Source organism: Protobothrops mucrosquamatus, unplaced genomic scaffold (genome assembly GCF_001527695.2).
Source record: "Protobothrops mucrosquamatus isolate PMUCROS unplaced genomic scaffold, P.Mucros_1.0 scaffold508, whole genome shotgun sequence".
Taxonomy (NCBI): Eukaryota; Metazoa; Chordata; class Lepidosauria; order Squamata; family Viperidae; genus Protobothrops; species Protobothrops mucrosquamatus.
Window position 1 is genome coordinate 170,437 of NW_015386823.1, and position 21,205 is coordinate 191,641.

At 37.9% G+C, this 21,205-nt stretch overlaps 1 protein-coding gene across 1 annotated transcript in view; it reads left to right on the forward strand.

Annotated features, from left to right (window-relative positions):
* The window catches only part of PARP4 (poly(ADP-ribose) polymerase family member 4), a 48,826-nt gene that overhangs the window by 15,149 nt on the left and 12,472 nt on the right, over positions 1-21,205 (forward strand). Inside the window, exons 13-28 of the mRNA XM_015816829.1 lie at positions 432-588; positions 1,391-1,515; positions 1,918-2,049; positions 3,213-3,299; positions 5,152-5,316; positions 6,134-6,177; positions 7,917-7,998; positions 8,698-8,835; positions 10,218-10,413; positions 11,067-11,137; positions 11,612-11,799; positions 12,929-13,028; positions 14,664-14,834; positions 14,942-15,022; positions 17,192-17,272; positions 19,297-19,392. Of these exons, the coding sequence (XP_015672315.1) occupies positions 432-588; positions 1,391-1,515; positions 1,918-2,049; positions 3,213-3,299; positions 5,152-5,316; positions 6,134-6,177; positions 7,917-7,998; positions 8,698-8,835; positions 10,218-10,413; positions 11,067-11,137; positions 11,612-11,799; positions 12,929-13,028; positions 14,664-14,834; positions 14,942-15,022; positions 17,192-17,272; positions 19,297-19,392 (1,914 nt within the window). The remainder of the gene's footprint in view (positions 1-431; positions 589-1,390; positions 1,516-1,917; positions 2,050-3,212; positions 3,300-5,151; positions 5,317-6,133; positions 6,178-7,916; positions 7,999-8,697; positions 8,836-10,217; positions 10,414-11,066; positions 11,138-11,611; positions 11,800-12,928; positions 13,029-14,663; positions 14,835-14,941; positions 15,023-17,191; positions 17,273-19,296; positions 19,393-21,205) is intronic.

Consider the following 21,205-nt stretch of genomic DNA (forward strand, 5'->3'; position numbering starts at 1 on the left):
GTATTGCAGGCTAATTCTGCCAACTGCCAGCAGTTCATTCCTGACCGGCTCAAGCCTTTCAACCTTCTGAGGTTGGTAAAATGAGGTCCCAGATTGTTAGGGGTAATATGCTGACTCTGTAAACCACTTAGAGAGGGCTGTAAAGCACTGTAAAGTGATCTATAAGTCTAAGTGCTATTGCTGTAACGTAGTCTTTTGAGACATCAACTTTGCCATGAATCCTTACTGGAAGTCCTCAAATGACTATTTAGAAGCAGTTCACCAAAGTTCATAAGGAAAGCAATAGTTTGCTAAATTGGTATAATATTTCAGTATTCTGAACTTTTCTCTAGCTAACCTGACTTTTTGCAACTGTGAGTAGGACTTCAGGATTAGCTTATGGATGGTTAGGTTCCTAAAATATATGTTTTATTTTGTTTTCTTCCAATAAGGATGATGAATTTGTAGTGTACAGAACCAGTCAGGTCAAGATCAAATATGTGGTTCAATATTCATGTGTTAATGACAAAATTAAAGTATTCCAGCCAATAATTCAGACTGAATTAGAAGACCAGAGCCTTTCGTTTGAAGATGATGACCAGTCTAAGGGTGAGAAATAATTTTTGAAATTACCCACAATAACAGTTAAGGCTGTTTTATTGGTATTTTCTGAAACTGATTTTTTTTTATTTTTGAGTCTTTTGATAAAAATACATCTGCACTAATTTGGCACAAATATGCAGAATATAATAAATATCAATGTTTAATTCTTGTCCAATTCACAAATAAAGTCATAAGTATATTTTATAAGTCCATCTCTAAAACCTCTTCTTTTCTTCTACATTTTTAAAATAGGGAAACTAATTATGTAGAACTAAATGGAATGTAGGTATTCTCTAAAGTGCTTTTCTCTGAATATGAATTTGTTTCCTATATACAGAGGGTTTTTTCACGAGAGTCATAATGAGATATCTGTAGGCTATTTGTGGCTTCCTATCTTTATGTTGTTACCTTCACAGAATACCAGGATTCATACTGAAGTTTACCAGCAGGCTGCCAATCCTGAGAAATATAACTTTTGAACTTGCATTTTGGTTTTGTTTTCTGCAATCTCAAACTTAAAAAAATATAGGTGTTATACTTCTATAAGATTTGAGAGCTATTTTTATGTAAATGTAATGCTGAGAACCACTTTGAACAATAATGCCTCCAAAGCTTATTCAGGACCCACAATTCAGAAGGCACCCACATTTAACATCACACACACACACAAAGGACAGTTGGGGGGGAAAACTTTTCAGGGAAAATAAAATTAAATGCTCAGGAAAAGCAGGGAGAATGTTCTCAAAAGAGACCACTAGTTTGAGATTCTGATTACAGTATGTGTGTACCTTTGACTTGTCTCATTTAGATTATACAGTACCAAGCTGTGATCTATTGAATGATATTTCTGCTGGCCTACTGGACAGAGCTGGAAATCGAATTCCTCTTAAAGATATTCAAATCAAAGGAAGAATAATAGACTTTATAGCAGAGGTAAAATGCTTTTTGTTTTTCCTAGAAGTGCTTCACATTTCTTCAAAATTGTATTTTTAATTCTTCAAAAATTGTAATTTTAATTCTTTAAACATCTTTTACTACCACATTTTTAATTCAGTATAAAATCAGAAAATCAGAACAGAAATTAAATCTTTTGAGCCAAGAGCAGGAATGGAAAAAATTTCAGAGAATTTGCCTTCATATAATACCCAGCCAAGATACAGTTTTCTGCCACAATTGGTTGACTTATTATTGTTTTGAGTTCTCTTTCTTCGGGCTGTATTCAATTATGTTGAAAGTGTTAATCCTGGTATGGAAGCTACATCCTTAAGAATCTTTTTATTGAAAACCTCTGTGTTGTCCAAAGTAATGCATAAAATGTATTGCATTATATTTCAGGTTGTGGTGTTTCAGACCTATGAAAATGAAACAGAGAGTCCCATTGAGGCAAAATATGTCTTCCCTTTGGATGACACAGCTGCTGTATGTGGATTTGAAGCGTTCATTAAAGGAAAGCATATAATAGGAGAGGTAAGCTGATGCAGTGGCAGAAAGCTAGATGACTTTAGGTCAACATTTCCCAACTTGGGATTTCTCGGGGACAACCCCCTTTACTCCTAGCCTGTCATGAGAACTGTGTTAACATTCTCCAAGCTAGCAATCTATTACTTCCACAATGAAAGCACACAACTGACTGCTTTGGTTAATGCTTGATTCCCTTTAGCAGTTTTTTATACATGTCTTGTATTGGTTTTCCTATTGCTACAGATATGGTGGATAAATAGCCATGCAGAGTATTGAGTTGGGGGATTCTTTGATCATCCTAGCAGTCCAGATAATGGCCCAACTCTGTCAGGCCCTGATATTGCTTGAAGGAGCAATGAAAGGAAAATTCTCTTTGGATATATTGATATTGCTAGCTTGACCTGCACTCCTGCAGTATTTTAAGAGGAAATGTAGCAGTGGTGGAACAAGATAGTTTTGGATCCTAGATATAGTAATGGCAGAGCCTCTAACTTTGTAGTAAGCTACATTTTTATATAAGAATAAGAACTATAATGTTCTAGAAAAACTTAATAAATATTTAAAAGTAAAAAATAATTCAGTATCCATAACAATGTATATGCACAGCTAGCTCCCTCCTGACTGTGAAATGTTTAAAAGAGTAAGAAGGAAAGATGCTACATTGAGCATCATCTGCTACATGTGGGGCTTGACTTTATTTTGAGTTGTGGGGCTCTAGACCAAGGGTAGGCAAGCTTGGCTCTTTTATGACTCGTGGACTTCAATCCCAGAATTCCTGAGCCAGCATAGCTGGCTCAGGAATTCTGGGAGTTGAAGACCACGAGTCATAAAAGAGCCAAGCTTGCGTACCCCTGCTCTAGACTTTATTTGGAGATTGTCTCCTTCTACTTTCAGCAGGACATCATTTCTGATAGAATCATCTAAATTGGATTCAAAAGAGTTTACTATGTCTTTGTTGCCAATAAATTAAAATGAAATCATTCTCTAAATAGCAACTTATTTTGAGATGCAAGTAACCACTTAATAAGTTGGTTGTCTACATTAGCCCACCAACTTCCCGTATCTGCTTCCCGAGAATTATTATGGAGCGTGTCATAGTGATGTATGTTACTTTATTTTTATTTTCTTTCAAACCAAGATAAGTATTGTATGTAATTCAATGTTAATAGGTTAAAGAAAAGGAAAAAGCACATCAAGAATATAGAGAGGCCATCAGTCGAGGCGATGGAGCTTATATGATGGATCAGGATGCACCTGTACGTGATAAATAGATTTATTGTACAATTTATGACAATACATGTTGGACTCCATTTTCTGAAGTTACTCTAGTCTCTAAACATGCATACATACATTCTCTAGATATAGAGTTCAGGGGAAGAGGCCTCATGGGACAGCTGTATACATTTAGCTCCACTCAGTAGACTCTTATTAAGACAGAAGGGTATCCAAGTCGAGAAAGATAAACTCTTCTACCTGTTTTTTGTTTTTCTTTTTGTTTTGTTTTTTTGCTTATGGCAAAGAATCAGCAGAAGAATCAGCACAATTGCTTATGCTAAAGAATCAGCAGAAAGCAACACTGGTTTTTGGAATGGGCAGAAATTTTTTTATTGCCAGCTTAGGGAAATAATATCATGAGAACCTTCCTCAGGTTCTGTACAGTCTCCTTAAATAAGTAGCTCTGTACTATTGTATCTACTTGCTCAACGTGTATCCCTAGAAGAATATGCCTACATGTTCAGAAGAAGCTCTGGGATATCCAAATTTATTAAAAAGTATTTGGCATTTTCACAGGCACTTTATTTTGAAATACAGTTTTCACACATCCCACAGGGAAAAGTTTTCATAGCAGTCATTCCCTTTGTGCTTTGTTGTCTATGGTTCTTAAGTAGCTCACAATGCACTACAATGTATCTGGTCACTGTATGTTGTGCGGTTAATGTGCCTTTTTATATGCTGATTGTCTGTTTTCTGAGAATGTACTTATGATTCAAACACTGAGTAAGTGTATTGTTCTCTGCTTAATTAAGGACATCTGTTCAATGGCACTGGACATATTGGAAGCAAATGCGGATTGCCATCAGAGTTATAGTATATAGGCTCAGTTATATGGACATTTTTGTATATTTCATGCTTATAGATAGATCTGACATTATGTAAATGTAGACTCAATCATCCAGGCCAAAAGCATGTAAAAGGTTAAATCATGGCAACTGGACCAAAGTTTATTAAACTGAGATGTTTTGTTACTCATCCAAGTAACTTCTTCCATCAAAATGCAAGAGTTAGTTCATTCCAACAACTCTCTGACTTTATGCCTAAAATTGTTATTTTTACTGAAAAAGTTACTTGAATGAGTAACGAAACATTTCAGTTTAATAAACTTTGCTCCAGGTGCCATTATTTAACCTTTTACATGCATAGATTCAACATTCAAATAATAGAGCAGATTCCTCAGAAAGGGCTGGAAGTCACAGCCCTGATTCTCCACATGAGCTTGAACTTCTGTGTAGATCTAAAATAAGATATAAGTCATTCCTGATAATCTTTCTCTTTGCTATTAAATAGAGTTCAGGGTTAAAATTAAGGAAGCTGCCTTATATTAAATCAAAAAAATGTATGGTTTGATCTTTTTGGTTTAGGGCCTGTGCAATGTATAAACCCATCCAGTAAATGTTTATTGTAAGGCATGATTAAGCAAACTGTGCAACATGGGATTTCAGGTAGAACATTGGTTTTTCTAGGTCAGGGATAGGCAACCTTGGCTCTTTTATGACTCATGGACTTCAACTCCCAGAATTCCTGAGCCAGCTGTGCTGGCTCAGGAATTCTGGGAGTTGAAGTCCATGAGTCATAAAAGAGCCAAGGTTGCCTACCCCTGTTCTAGGTTATCAGTGGCCAACTAATACCGGTAGCAGCATCTCTACAGCTTTTCAGAAAGAACTCTTACTTTGCTCTACATTAAGATGTCAGGGATCAAACCGAAAGCCTTTTGCTTGCAAAGTTATGCTTAACTACATTTCATTAATAGCATTTGCTATCTAGTACTATTGCTTGTACTATTGTTTGTAAAATCATCATTTTATAAGCAACTGAAATCTTATTTCACAGGACATTTTTACTGTTTCTGTTGGAAACTTGCCGCCTTCAACAAAAGTGCTCATCAAGATCACCTACATCACAGAGCTCAGCTACGAGAATGGAAATCTTTGCTTTCACTTGCCAACTGCTGTAGCTCCTTGGCAACAAGACAAAGCATTACATGAAAACACGCAAGTCAGTATGCTTTTACTAAGACATTGCTAATTAATGTTACTAATAAGCTTCTGGTTTAATGAAGTGCCATGTGAACTCATTTATTCTTCTTTGAAGACAACTGAAGGAGACTTAGTTGACTGCTATAAAGTGTCAAAACTATATGGTTAGAACCATACTGTGCTTAAGGCAGTGATGGCAAACCTTTTAGAGACCGAGTGCCCCAAAACCACCACCCCACCCCTGTCCCCGTTCCGCCCTGCCCGCTGGACCACCCACCATCTCCACGACCCGCCACAGATCACCCAGGCAGCCCAGCAGCGCCGTGGTGGCAACACCCTCTGCCCATGCCCCGCAGCATCATTTGCGTGTGATGGGGTGCAAGGGCAGAGTCTTGTCCCCACTGCCCGGCTACCATGTCCTTGGCTGCGCTGCTTCATATGGGCTGCGCCGGGGGGGGCTGCTGGTGAGGAGGAGGCAGGGCTGGAGCGACGGTGTGTGTGCCCATCCAGAGGGCTCCGAGCGACGCCTCTGGTTCGCCACCACTGGCTTAAGGAAATGGTTTGCATTTATAACCAGCAAACCAAGCAAATTATCTTTATAATAGTTCACTTTGTTATGGACTTAATGTGCTTAACAAGAGGAATGTGACTTTGAAAAAGCCCTAAATTAATGTAAGCCTCTATTGAATATCAACTTTTCTGTTAACTCTCTTGTACTGGAAAATCCAAAGTGATCAATAAAAGAAAGAATAAGTTTTACTAATATACCCTTGCCAAGATAAATGTCATCTTCCAGAGCATGATGTTTCGTAACTTAATATTTATCTTTTGACTAGGACTCAGTAAGGAAAATTTGCATTAGACAAACAGAAGCAAAAAGGTGAGTTGGTGAACTGCCACAGTTTTCTTATTTGCAAGTTAAAACTTAGATAGAGGTAGTCCACAAAGTTACTAGAGATCTGGGAAAAATTACTTATGACCCATCCTTAAAGCTATGATTGCTGCACCATCCCCGCAGTCACATGATCACATTTTAGGTGCTTGGCAACCTCTTCATACCTATGACCGGTTACCAAGCATTTTATAATCACGTAATTTCCATTTGTAATCTTCTCTGCTGGCTTCTCCAGAAAGTCAGTGGGGAAGCCAGCAGGAAAGGTTGCAAGCTGCTGCCTCCTGCAAAACGATTTTCCATCTCCTCCATGTACTTGGGGAGAGAGGACTTGCAGGGGCTCAGGAAAGGAAGATCTTCAGGATGCAAGCTTTTCTCCAGCCCGATACTGGAGTTCCCCACCACCCTCTGTGCAGAAGACAACTCAAGCAGTGAGCTGAAGAAAAGAAGCTCTCATCCTGAAGATTTGAGCTTCTTTCCAGCCTTTCTACCATTCAGAAACATCGTGAGAGGTGACGCTTATCTCACGATTGTTCTGAAGGCTAGGTTAGTGGGTAGTTAAATAGGTAGATAGACAGACTCTCTGACTGAATGATTGAAGAATGCTTTTTTTCCTAAGAGGAAAAAATCCAAATGACACCCTACTATTAAAAATATAATAATAAATATCAAAAATTTGACTTTCATTGTGACCCAAATTCTGTTTCTCTGAATGGGATATCTTAATCTGCTTAATTATTTACCTGAGCATCTCATTTATTAAAATAATAATAATAATAATAATAATAATAATAATAATAATAATAATAATAATAATAATAATAATAATAATAATAATAATAATAATAAAAGTTGGGAGGGACCTTGGAGGTCATCGAGTCCAACCCCCTGCTCAGACAGGAAACCCTATACCATTTCAGACAAATGGCTGTCCAGTCTCTTCTTAAAAACTTCCAGTGTTGGAGCATTCACCGCTTCTGGAGGCAGGTTGTTCCATTGGTTAATTGTTCTAACTGTCAGGAAGTTTCTCCTTAGTTCTGTATCTTTCCTAAAATCCCTTACCATCCATTAAGCTTCCTTGGTATATTATAGAAGTAGTTTACCAGTGTCAACTTTCATCTTTCTAGTCTAGCCAGCAGCCCATAATTTCTCTCAAAAACTTAAACAACACGTGAGCTGACTGCTCACCTTTCATATCTGGGTCCTTTAATGCAGAATTTCCCAAACTTTCAGGGTTGGCTGCCTGGAGCGGGGAGAGTGGGGTTGCGAGAGATCGTGGTGACGCTCGCGCAAGTGGGGCCGTAAATGGTTGTGGCGACGCTCACGTGAGTGGGGTCTCAAATGCCCACAATGCTTGTGTCAATGCTTGCGAGAGTGGGGCTGCAAACACCCAAGACACTTGTGGCAATGCTCACATAAGTGGGGCTGTGAACATCTGTGATGCTTGTGGCGGCGCTCACGCAAGTGGGGCTGCGAACGCCTGTGACGCTCGTGGTGATGCTTGCACAAGTGGAGTTGTGTGCGCACACACTCAGGCGAGTACCAGCTAGCCACTCACATGGGCCAGTGGCCAATAGGCCGCAGCCTGGTAGTGGGCCATGGCCTACAGGTTGGGGACCTCTGCTTTAATGGATTATTTTTAAAAAAAATCTGCCTACTTATCTAAAGTTGTATTATATCTTAGCTGCGTCCTAAACTGTATGTGGATTCTCTTTATCTTATGACAGAGAGTTCAGTTTAGAAATGTCCATTGAAATGCCCTTCAAAATCAATAACATTAGTAGTTGGACACATCCGCTTAAAATAAAGGTAAGTAAATTGCTTAATACAACATTAACATATAAATAGCTTTAAAAAACTATGAAGGTTTCTAAGTCAGGCTATGCACAATTTCATCAAAATAAATTCTTGTGTGGCACTACTGCACAGTATTTTATATTAGGCAGCCTTGCCAGAATAATTCCTTTTACCTCCAAAGTTAGACTGTGAATGTTGTTGCTAAATTATTATCATCTTTTCACAAGAAATATATTGATAGGCTTGTGCGGCACTCTAGGGCAGAGGCTTTCAAACTTTTTCAGGCTGCAGAACCTGTTATTAAATTTCTTAGAATCAATAATCAAAAGGGTAGTGATCTATCTAGTGACAGAAAATTGACTGTGTTCAAGTCAATATTTTTCTTAATTGCTCTTCTTTTGTCATGGAACCCCATCAAATTAATCAACCAGGTACAGTTTGAAAAACATTGCTCTAGTGTTTGTAGAATTTAAAAAATAATTAGATGAAAATCTAAAGAGAGATAATCCCAAGGTGGGTGGAGTAGTATAAAGAGAGAATAGAAGGCAAGGTTTCCAGATTGTAATGTCCTATTTTGCAAGATTTTGTTCTCACACACTTTTATCAGTGCCTGTGGCTAGACAGATATGTCTGAAAAGATCAGGTTGCAATAATTCAGGTTGTCTTACAGCACTTTTTTCTTTTTCTTTCTTGCACATTCCCTTAATTTAGAAAACTGATTGCAAAGCAGTGGTTTCTACTACTGAAGGCAGTTTCTTGGACACTAGTGGCTTTTCAATGGAAATCCTGATTGGGGATGTATATTTGCCCAGAATGTGGGTTGAAAAACATCCAGATGGAAATAGCGAGGTGATTTTAAAATTTTTTAAGCATATACTATGATGCATAATTGTGTCTACTTTTAGGGCCAAACTAGACATTTTATTCAGTAAGTCTTTGCATTTAAAAGATTGCTTGTGTTTGAAGGGTGCATGTGAGAGGATGATAATTAGTGAGGTCAAAGAGGAATAAGCCCTTTCTTTGCCGGTTGCATCCCTGATGAAAATCTGTCTCCTGAAGCCGATCGTCCTCGACTTACAACAGTTCATTTAATGACTGTTTGAAGTTACAACGGCCCTGAAAAAAAATCACTTACAACCATTTTTCACGCTTAGGATCGTTGCAGCATCCTGATGGTCACGTGATTTATGTTTGGATGCTTAATAACTAGTTCATATTTGTGACAGTTGCAATGTCCTGGGCTCATGTGGGCATCTTTTGCGACCTTCTGACAAGCAAGGTCCGTTGGGAAGTCAGATTCACTTAACAACGGTGTTATTAATTTAATGACCACAGTGATTCACTTAAGAAATATGGCAAGAAAAGTTGTAAAATGGGACAAAACTCCCTTTAAAATTTCTCACTTAGCAACATAAATTCTGGACTCCGTTGTGGTCATAATTTGAGGAACACCATTAGAAAAAACTGTAAGTCCAGCTTGGATATTGTGCCACCTGCAAGAAGGTCTAGGGCCTTGCAAGAATTCCTAGGCAACTGATTCACAACAATAAGTGGGATAACATTAGTTAGTAACATTAAGCCATTAGTCCTCCGTATATTCCCTATTTCAATTGCCTACAAGTAGTCCTTGATTTACGACTGTTCATTAAATGGTCGTTTGGACTTACAATAGCTTCAAAAAGGCTCTTTATGGCTTGTAAAGCATTTCCAGCTATCATAAAATGGGTTCATGTGAGTGCATTACAGGTGCTTGGCAACCAGCTCACATTAACGACCAGTTGCAGCAAACCATGGTTAAATGATTGTGATTTGCAATGCCTTTTCCTGATTTCCAACATTTTTTGCTGGTTTCTGGCAAAAAAACAACACCTATTTGGGAGAGGGGATTCAGATTTACAACCCAAGATTCACTTAACAACCATGGTAAAAGCAGTCAAAAAAGTTCAGTCATCTGGTGCCTCAGTTTACAAACACTATGACTTACAGTTGAAATTCCATCCAAATTGTGGTTGTAAGTTGAGGACTTCCTGAATTCAGACAGATTTTTCAGGATGCTGAATTCGTGACACTCCAGGTGAGAGTTCTGATAAATCACTTGTCTAACTCTGAACCACTGCAAATGCCAGATTTTGTGACCTATGATGAGTCTTCTGTCTTAGCTGGCATCTGCCTATCATTTCAGATGGATGCTTTTGATTGATTCCCCCCCCCCCCCATTTCTTTCCTTTTAGGCCTGTATGCTTGTATTTCAACCAGAGTTTGAAGTTCCATTTGATCATTTAAGCATCCACGGTGAAGCTGTTATTTGCCTAGATTGCTCCAATTCCATGGCAGGTTCAGCAATCCAGCAAGCCAAGGAGATTGCCTTACATGCTCTAAACTCATGTCATTTGACAAGAAAAATAAGTGTATTCAAATTTGGGACAAGTAAGACCCATTATGTCATCTTTTCTATTCTTCATTTTAGTACAGGTAGTCTTCGACTTACAGCCATTCATTTAGTGACCACTCAAAAGTTACTACAGCCCTGAGAAAAGTGACTTTTTTCATGCTTATGATCATTGCAATATCCCCATGGTCACGTGATCTAAATTCGGACACTTGGAAACTGGCATGTATTTATGATGGTTTCAGGGCCCCAGGGTCATGTGATCATCTTTTGCGACCTTCTGACAAGCAAAGTCAGTGGGGAAGCCAGATTCACTTAACAACTGTGTGGCTAACTTAACAACTGCAGTGATTCACTTAACCACTGAGGCAAAAAGGGGAGTTAAATGGGGCAAAACTCACTTAACAACTGTCTTGCTTAAGAACAGAAGTTTTGGGCTCAATTGTGGTCATAAGTTGAAGACTACCCATATATTCTTTAGAACTCTGTCCAGTTTCCATGGAGATTTTTTTGAATCCCCATTTGATCATCCTACAGTTAACCAGGACTAAGCTCTATGTTATCAATGAAACTTACTTCTGAACTATATGATTATGCTCTGAATTTTGCAGCTGTAATTATTATAACTTACGTCTAATAAAGATATATCCTTTATATATCAATATATATAACACTTTTTGCCCCTCTATAGATTTTGTAGAAGTTTGTTCCAATCTTGATGATTCTCCAATGGATTTCACAGCTTTGAAAGAATTTATTACAGTAAGTGTATTATTAGAGAAGGATGCTTTGAATACCAGTTTTCTAGTATCCCTAGGCTGGGATATAGTTCCATAAAACTACAATCCTAATGTTCCAATTTATCAAACCGGTCAGTCCTAGAGGAGATCAACCCTGACTGCTCTTTGGAAGGCCAGAAGTTGAAACTCAAGTACTTTGGCCACCTAATGAGAAGGAAGGACTCACTGGAGAAGAGCCTAATGCTGGGAAAGATTGAGGGCAATAGAAGAATGGGATGACAGAGAATGAGGTGGCTGGATGGAGTCACTGAAGCAGTAGGCGTGAGCTTAAATGGACTCCAGAAGATGGTAGAGTATAGGAAGGCCTGGAGGAAACGTTGTCCATGGGGTCGCGATGGGTCGGACACGACTTTGCAACTAACAACAACATGGGACTTGAGGTTTGACACATCTGGGAGAGGATGGTCTTAATTTAGCTTTTATTTTTTATTTTTAGTCAGCCACAGCTACAATGGGAGAGTCAAACTTATGGAAAGTACTGCGTTATCTGAGTTTGCTTTACCCTAGTAAAAGCAAGCGCAATATTATTCTTATATCTGATGGACATCTTCAGAACGAAGGCATGACCCTGCAGGTTGTGAAGAAAAATGCACTGCACACCAGAATATTCACATGTGGAGTGGGGTAAGTGCACAATTAGTGAAAACTGACATTCAAACAGAAATACAAAGCATATTTGACTTGGCAAATTATAGGGCAGTTTTCTCTGCCTAAATAGTTTTAAGATGTGCGGAATTCAGCTGCCAGCCAGCATCCCCTAACCCTTCTGAGAATTGAGGTCTACACATCTTAAAGTTGCTCTGGTTGAGAATCATTGCTATAGAGCAATAGAGATCTTACTGGTAGGCAAAAACACCCTTTTACCAGAAGACAAATTGGTGAGGTTATATTAGCCCTTTTAGGTAGTCCAGACAGAAGCACAACCAGGACTACTAGCTGTATTTTTATTGTAAGGTTACATTAACAATATCTCGCAAGATTGAAAGTATTTCTCTTCCCCTTCTTTTACTCCCCAGAAAACTAGGGAGGGTCCCTTTTGAAATTCTTCCTACATAATCTCTTTCTGTAGGCTGAGAACTCTTTTACTTGCTAGTTGTCCAGTCTGTGGCTCTTCCTCCTGTTTGCAAAATCATTCTCACATACCATTACTCCTTGCTGTTTTCTCTAACCTTCCTATCCCCACTCCTTGGATGCCCAATTTATACTAGTAAAATTTATTAGTATGTGTATTTGTATTTATTAATATTTATGTGTATGTGCATGTGTATTTATTAGTATTTATTTGATGTGTGGACTAATGTAACGATAAAGGAGTCCTTGCGAATTTTACTCTGCTAGTCATGGCCAACTTTATGGAGCAGTGTTCCTCTCCATTTCAAAGCCATTGAGCTAGCACTGTCCAAAGACATTTCTACAATCATGTGGCCAGTATGACATCATGCTGCAGGGTGGAGTGTGCAGCGAAACACATAGCACTGTAACTATGCCCAGAATATATTGCATATAACAGTGGTTCTCAGTTTGTGGTCCGTGGACCCCTGGAGGGCTGCAATGTCACAGGCAGTTTGTGAAGGCTTGAAGAAATGATTTATGATTTAAATCTTGAGTTACGTCTTGGTGGTCTGTGGCCACAAAAGGTATTTAAAGGGGATCCCTGGTGTGAAGGTTGAGAACCACTGGCATATAACATTCATGTTTTCCTGCTCAGCTTGATTCTGTGTTCCAGATTTTTATATATTGTAAATCATCTTAGTCCTACAGCAAATTGTCACATGCTGAGATCTTTATCCTACTATGGAGCTGGAGCTTTTGAATATTTCGATGTGAAGTCAAAATATAACTGGGACAAAAAGGCAAGTATATTTTAGTATTTTTATAAGCACAGCAATCAGCTGGGGAACAGGTTTCACTATTTAATATACTTATTAGTTATTTTTCAGGATACTTCCATACTACAACATTCCCCTTTCCTAGTCCTCCCCCCCCCGACCAATTTGAAGGCAGTTTACTATCATTTTTTGAGGGCAACCTGCTATCCTTTTAATGTCAGTCCTTGAAAGTCAAAGAACAGGCAGGAACATCATAAGCCAAATCTTGCTGTTCTTCCAGCCAATCAGCTGGAATAGTCCCATCTAGAATAGTACAACTCTGGAATGCAACAAAATATTAATCTTCTTCATGCAAAAAAATAATGAAATAAATTGCAAGCCTAATTTTATATTTCTACATTGTTAAGTACATTTGCATGGTTGTTTGAAAATAATATTGGCATTTTTTATTGAAAAAAATAATTGCAAAGCACCAATTACTCTATTGTAGTTCAGCCCAGCCTCTTTCACACAGTTGTTTGTGGGTATAAGATGACAGGAGAACCCCATATGTACTATCTGAAGCTACCACAAAAAAGGGTACAAATGAATAAACATCTCTTGATGGGGAAACAGTGGCATTTTGTCATTTTTTGCTACCAGGGTTTTTCCCAATATAGGTAGTCCTTACTTAATGATCACCATTGGGACGGGCAAATTGTTCACTAAGCAACAAGGTCATTAAGTGAGACATGAGTGACTATGACTTGTGATTTTACTGCTATTTCCATGGAGTCTGTTTGTCAGAAGCCAATTGTGAAGTGTACAAATGGTAAACACCAGCTAGCAGTCAGAAGACATGGTGAAAACTCCTTAATTTCACAACACATAGACAGACGTAACTGTCATTTCAGCTGGGAAACTGAGAGATAAAGCTAAATCCAAAAATACTACAGAATTCCTGGAAGTTTGGCACTCAGACAAATCAGCCATCAACAGTCCCAAAGGTGCTTTTTCAGGAGGCAACTGGATTTTCTTGTTTTTCTTGATCTGGATGACTGAGAATATCCATAGACATTCAGCCATCAACGGGTACATAGAGATAAACAACATTTACACAACATTCAAAAAAGACAATAAAAAAACCTAAACAGGAAAAAACAAAATCAGAGCTCCTCACCAACAATCAATACTCAGATAACTAGAGATTTCATCAGACAATCAAACAGAAAACAGTAATTGAGGAACTAGCAAGGAGACAATCAAGCAGACAAATATTGCCCCAATTAAGGAACTATCAAGAGGAAAACCACATTCCCATTAACATTGAGTGGGCAAGCTATTCTTATAATAACAAGAAGCAATCCCCACTCCCTTCTAGCACTGAAATGTTATATAGTCAGGTAACAAAATATCTGCAACCAACCAAACTCAAAGAGCATCAAAGAGCTCTGTGGAAAAAATAATTTTAGCCTTTGCATTTTTGCCATTCGTTTTCTCATGTTCAAGACTTTAGACTAATTAATTTAAAAAAATGGATGTGATTAAATCACTTGATAAAATGCCCTGTAAGACAGCATTTCTTCATATTTGTACGATTTTGCTGTGTTTTTACTGCTCTGTGTAAAATGATTTAGCCAAAGCAACCAAAACTAATTTTTTGTTTCCATCTCTATGCAGGTAAAAAGCCAGACAACTAGAATGTTTTCTCCACAGTGCAGTTCTATTCTCATTGAATGGCAGACTTATAGTACAGAAAATCCTAAACTTAGTTGTACCCCTGCTCAGATACATGCTCTATTTAACCACGAGCGTCTTCTAGTCTATGGATTTATCCTCAATTGCACACAGGTAAAAAGCTGTCCAAAGAAACATGCTATTACATGATGTGTATGCCACCATTCTTAATTTGAAAAATAATAAATTAAGACAAATATTCTGTTTTTTTTCTCTTTCAGGCCATTTTAAAGGCACAAGTAGATAATCAAAAATTGTATACACTGGTGTCTACAACTGAACTGCAGAAGACCACAGGAACTGTGAGTTAGGCATTGATTGCTCAAACCATAAATTGATTTAATATTTTAAAATAGAGTACTTGGATCCCTAGCTTCTGTTGATGAATATTTTTCTAGTTACAGTGCAGTCATAAAATACATTCAAAAGAGTAAGCCCCACTGGATATAGACAATGCACATAAGAATAACACAATAAAAGAGTTAGAAGGGACCTTGAAGGTCTTCTAGTTCAACCCCCTGCTCAAGCAGGAAACCCTTTACCATTTGAGACAAATGGTTGTCCAGTCTCTTCTCAAAAACTTCCAGTGTTGTAGCATTTGCAACTTCTGGAGGCAAGTTGCTCCACTGATTAATTGTTCTAACTGTCAGGACATTTCTCCCTAGTTCTAGGTTGCTTCTCTCTTTGGTTAGTTTCCATCCGTTGCTTCTTGTCCTGCCTTCAGGTGGTTTGGAGAATAGCTTGACCCCCTCTTCTTTGTGGCAGCTCCTTAGATATTGGAACACTGCTATCATTTCATCCCTAGTCTTTTTTTCATTAAACTAGACATACCCAATTCCAGCAACCATAAGTTATTTTATGTATCAGATGTGTGAACATCAACTCACTGTCAATGCTGCTCTACCTATTGAAGAATTCTCCATGCCCTGTCTTACATCACAAATAGGAAAAAGCAGATAGGAATGAACCTAGAGCAGAAGACCATAATAACAGGTTGGGTTAAGAGGAATCAGTCAGTTGAAGCTTTCTGTCATACACAGATTTGGTCATCTGGAAATATAAATAAAGAGGTTTTCTGAGATCAGATATAGTTCCAGCATTGGGCTGTTCTTACTTGAAGTGTTTTTGCTCCAATAGCTAGATTATTTGCCTCCAGAATTACTTGGATGTGGGACTTTTTCCTCAGTAATCCTTTTATTCTTAAAGAAACTCTAAATCAAATCAAATCTGTATTATGGTAATAGACTGGCATAGCAAAGGTAAAATATAAACAGTTAAGAATTTTAAAAGCTAAAAATATATAAAATAGACAAAATGAAAAAAAATAAAAAAACATTAGAAAAACTATATAAAGAGATTAAAATATTAAGTAAGTATGTAAAAAACTATAAGAGTTTACATGTATTGAACCTAACTGCTATGACCTCAGGTGCTTATGTTGAAAGGACGAGTCTACATTCTAATGCTGCCAGCCCACCAAAGAGCTCTTCAGCAGACCTGGGAAGTTTGGAGAATAAGAAAGATTATCTTGATGGAGATATGCTGGAGCTGTTACCTAGGCAACAGCATCAGCATATTTGCATCAAGATCATCTTCCTCACTCTCTACAGGAAAGAAGGTACACCAAATCTGTACTCCTCTGAGAGTGCATGGGTCTTTCAGCCAAGGACAATTTAGCCCATGGATTGAGGATGAAATGAAGACAATGCTATTGAGACATGACATTTACCGTGTTTAGATGCAATTGGACTGTTACATGGGATCTATCAAGACCATGATGTCTATTTTTCTCCTGCTGCAGTCTTTGACTCTGAACTGGGGGGTAGGAGCTTTGAAAGCTGTACATGGTCAAGACACGAGAAAAGCAGTGACAGATCCAATTGCAATAGTGATGTTGCCAGTCCAGAGGCAGACGATGGTTTGATACAGAGGCAAAAATATGCTTTAAAATGCATTTGTCAACACAAATGCAGCCTCATTCTGCACTTCCTTAAAGTAGCCTCATCTTTGGCAGTGGAATCATGTTTATTTAAGGAGGTGCAAACAGATGTCACTTATGTGTGTCTGAGCATTCTGAAGTGCTTGTTGTCTTAGAATCCAAAGTCCTAACTAGTTGTTGGAAACTAGCCTAGCATTGCAAAGCCCTTCTCCATTTTTCACCATAACTTGTTAAAATGTTGATTGGTTTGCAGTTATATAATAAAATCTTTCTTCCTGAAATAGGAAGGCTATTAGGCTAACCCATATGTAATGTGAAAAGATAGGATTTTAATATTAGGAATAGATATGTCCATTTATGATTAGCTGAGGTGAATTAATTGTTTTCTCTGATGATATAGACTAATAATTACTTTCCAATACACTATTTACATTCGGAGGCAAACTGCTCAATATACATTTGACAAGGCCAAACTATTTAATAATTGCTTTAATATTACTGATCGCAATGTCTTCTTTTATACTTTGTACAGATGCTCCATAAACTTGCAGCAAGAGCATTTATTAGAGAGTATGAACGAGGAATGCTCGATGAGAATGAAACAGAACATGAGGTGCGCACCCAAGAAAATAAAAACTGTGTAACACTATATTTATTATCCATTTTTATTATGACCACCACCTATAAAATTGCATGATATAGATTGTATCCTGCTTTTGTTTCTGTAACCTTCTCAGAGACATTAGGTTGCTCATTTAAGAAAACAGGATGCTGGACTAGACTTTGGGCTTTTTATGTATTCTTAGTTTCTGATTAAATTACTGATTTAGGACTATGATTCTCTTACGGAATTAAATTAAGTGTTCTCCTATAAGCCTGAGGTTTTTCATGTTTTTGTTTTTATTTATGTTGAGTGTTTCTTGCATTGCCACATACTTTTCATTGTCATTATATTTGTAAGCCATCCAGATGTTGTTTTGTTTGATGGATGACTTTTTAAATTTGCTAAATAAATAAATAGAATAGGTTTGGAACAAAATACATAGTGCTGAGGCTCCTTCCCCTCACAATGGCTTTGGCTCTGTATTGCTATGTCCCTAAGATGCTATGAGATTTATGGACGGATTGTACAGTGGGATCGTTGGCAGGAATTCCTACCTCATTCCATCTTCAGAGGACCTCCTCTTCCTGTCTGCAGAGGGGTATTGTTGTGCCTTGCCAACCTCGTTTGTGCTTCCCAGTCAGTCTGAGGGGCAGATCTTCTACATAGTAGCCAATTTCTTCACTCTGGAAACATGTATGGCAAGAGGAAAAGAGAGATGCAGTTTGCTGACTGCATCTCTACTTTTCCTACTCAAGGAGTTTATTCAACAGCAAGTTAAGGACATTCATAAGATGACAGAAGGGTGATTGTGTGGGTTGGGAGGAAAGTGTCCTTGATATCCCATTCTGTCACCATAAAACATTGCTGATAGGGTGACTAGTTGCTCCAAGAATTGCAAAGATACAATAAAGTGAGTGTCAAGTCTTATTTTCTTGATTTTTATCCTGCACTTTGTAGAGGAACTCAAGGTAGTGTACATAGTTCTTCCTTCTGTATTTTTATCAGCGGCAACTTGTGAGATAGGTAGAGCTGAGAGAAATTCATAGTCCAAGGCCACCCAAGAGTTTCCATAACTGAGAGTGGATTAGGATAGAACCTGTATCTCACCACTCCTATGCCACACTTTAACCACTATACCATTATAATCTGAATTAACTCATGAACTAACAGTTTTGTGCATTTAACAGTAGCTTTTAATTGTGGAAGGATTCACACACTGTGCTAAACAAAAACCTTATCAAACACTTGGCTGGCATGGATGTAATAATCCAGTCATAATTTATATTTCCACTTCCTTCTTAATATTATAACTGATAATGATAGTTTTCTTTTTGTGGATGCTCACATTTTAATAGCACACAAAGAATGTAATTCTATGTTTTGTTTTGTTTTGTTTTGTTTTATAGTATTGTGCTTTAATGAACAAAATATATTTGACTATAAAATAGTAATGGCAATATGATTTAAAACATGCTTGAAAATATATATTAAAAACTATAAATGAACTGTTGAAGATCTGCCACTTTAGGAACTAAACCAACTTGTATAGAAGTTACTGCCATGGCAAAAAATCTGGATGAAATACTCCACTAGCCTGGCTCCCTGTCGGAGGCACCGGGTTGAAAGGATTAGCCAGTGGCATCACTTTTGCCCAGGCGATGCCTGTGAGGGCTCCTTTCATGTTCCCATTAAGGAGCTGGAGTGAATGACAGGAGCTTACCCTGCCACGAAGCAGCACTTGGGTCTAGAACACAGCTTGCTAGCCTCCAATTCAGCATCATAACAATGTGAACCACTGCACACCTGCAAGCCCAGCTGTATATCACTGATAAAGATTATAAGCAAAGCAGGAAGTAACAGGATGTCCTTTAGATATTTTGGAGAATAATTCCTGAAGTCCTATCAATGTTGCCCACTTGCTATGGTGGCTGGAGCTTTTAAGATTTGTAGTCCAAAACATCTGGTAGATATCAGGTTGCTTGTCCCTGCAGACAACTAGACTCTTTAACATTTGCCTGGGCCTTACTATTTAGATGAAAAGAGAACAGCTGAAGTCCGACATCATTGAGCTCAGCCTGAAGAACTCCATTGTGACCCAGTTTACAAGCTTTGTGGCAATTGAAAAAAGGGTATGTATGTTCATCTTCAAACAGTTCTTCCCCATTTTTTCCCAAAGTAGTGCTGAATTATGAAATCTGGAAGACATCAGAACAGGTAGTCTAAATTATCTTAATTTCAATGAAAATTAGTCAGTGAAGATTGACTGTGCACTAGAATATTAATGAGTAGATTCATTAAAATGATTAGCGATTAATCCTTGCTTTATTGCACTTGATGTTTCACCAAGAATCAATAAAACTAGAATAGGGGTGCAATAGATGGCAGCCATGTTAACTAGTACTGTCAGAAGACAAAGCTTTGAAGAAGTGGCAAGATGCCACCTATCAGAGACAGATATTGAAGAAAATGATACCTCAGATTATGAATTGGGGAGTAAAGCAAATTAAAAAGAGTAAAGGATGATAGAGAATAGTATGTGTCCATGATGAATGTTAAGAAGAAGAAAAGTAAGCATTCTTCTTTTGTGGGCTTGGAAATATACAATCCAGAGAAAAATGTAATAAATTGAAATATAAAATAACAACAATAATAATAATTTATAAATTATAAACCCTGAGTTTAGTGGTGATGAATAAAGTTCTAGTAGGCCAAAGTCAATGCTAGGACATATTCGGCTCTGAACAACAATACAATGATAAATTCGTTCTGAGCAATCTGATCAACAAATGAGAAATTGTATTCTGCTTTTTTAAAAGGGAAAGCATTTTTCTGTTGAACTTCAGGAATATTTTTTTTCCTAACTATTCATTTGCAAAGCAATAAGGAGCCATGTTTCTGAACAGGCTGCAGATTAGTTGCACTAGAGAGAGAATTATTTCAGAAATCATTATTTTATTTCAGGTTAGCTGTATACTGTACCATCTTTCATCCAAAGAAGAAACCTATAACGGTTATTGTTTACTACTCTTTAGTAAACAAAGTATATGATTAGCTGATCAAAGTAAGCCCTTTATATCCAAAATTTAATGAAAGAATAATTCAATTAATAAGCAGTCTAAAACAGTCTAACACAGTATAAAACTTATAATTTCTATAAACAGTTGAGGAATAATAAAATCCAATATTATTTTCATTTACATCTTGCACAATTATATACAGGTAGTTCTCGACTTACAACAGTTCACTTATGACTTTTCAAAGTTACCACTGCACTGAACAAAACTGACTCATGACCATTTTTCACACTTATGACCATTGCAGCATCCCAATGGTCATGTGATCAAATTTCACACGCTTGGCAATTGATTCATATCTATGAGGGTTGTAATGCCTTGGGATCATGTGATCACACCTTTTGCGACCTTCTAACAAACAAAGTCAATGGGGAAGCCAGATTTACTTAATCGTGTTACTAAGTTAAAAACTGCAATGATTCACTTAACAACTATGGGAAGAAAGGTCGTAAAATGGAGCAAAATTGACTTAACAAATGTCAGCAACAGAAATTTTGGGCTCAGTTGTGGTCATTAAGTCGAGAACTACCTATACTGCAAGTGGGCCTGTTGATAATATACCTGGCCCCCTGCTATGTGTCAACGGCCCTGCCTGAGCTGGCTGACGTGATAGCCGGGGTGGCGGTTGAGACCCCTAGACTTATAGTTATGGGGGACCTCAACCTGCCGTCGGCGGGCGAAATGTCAGCGGTGGCTCGGGAGTTCTTGGCCTCCATGACGACCATGGACTTGACCCAATTAGTTCATGCACCCACTCACACGGGAGGACATACACTGGATCTAATTTTTGTCTCTGGCCAGTGGCAGAATGATCTGGAAATGGGGGAGATAATTATAGAGCCTTTGTCATGGTCAGATCACGCACTCC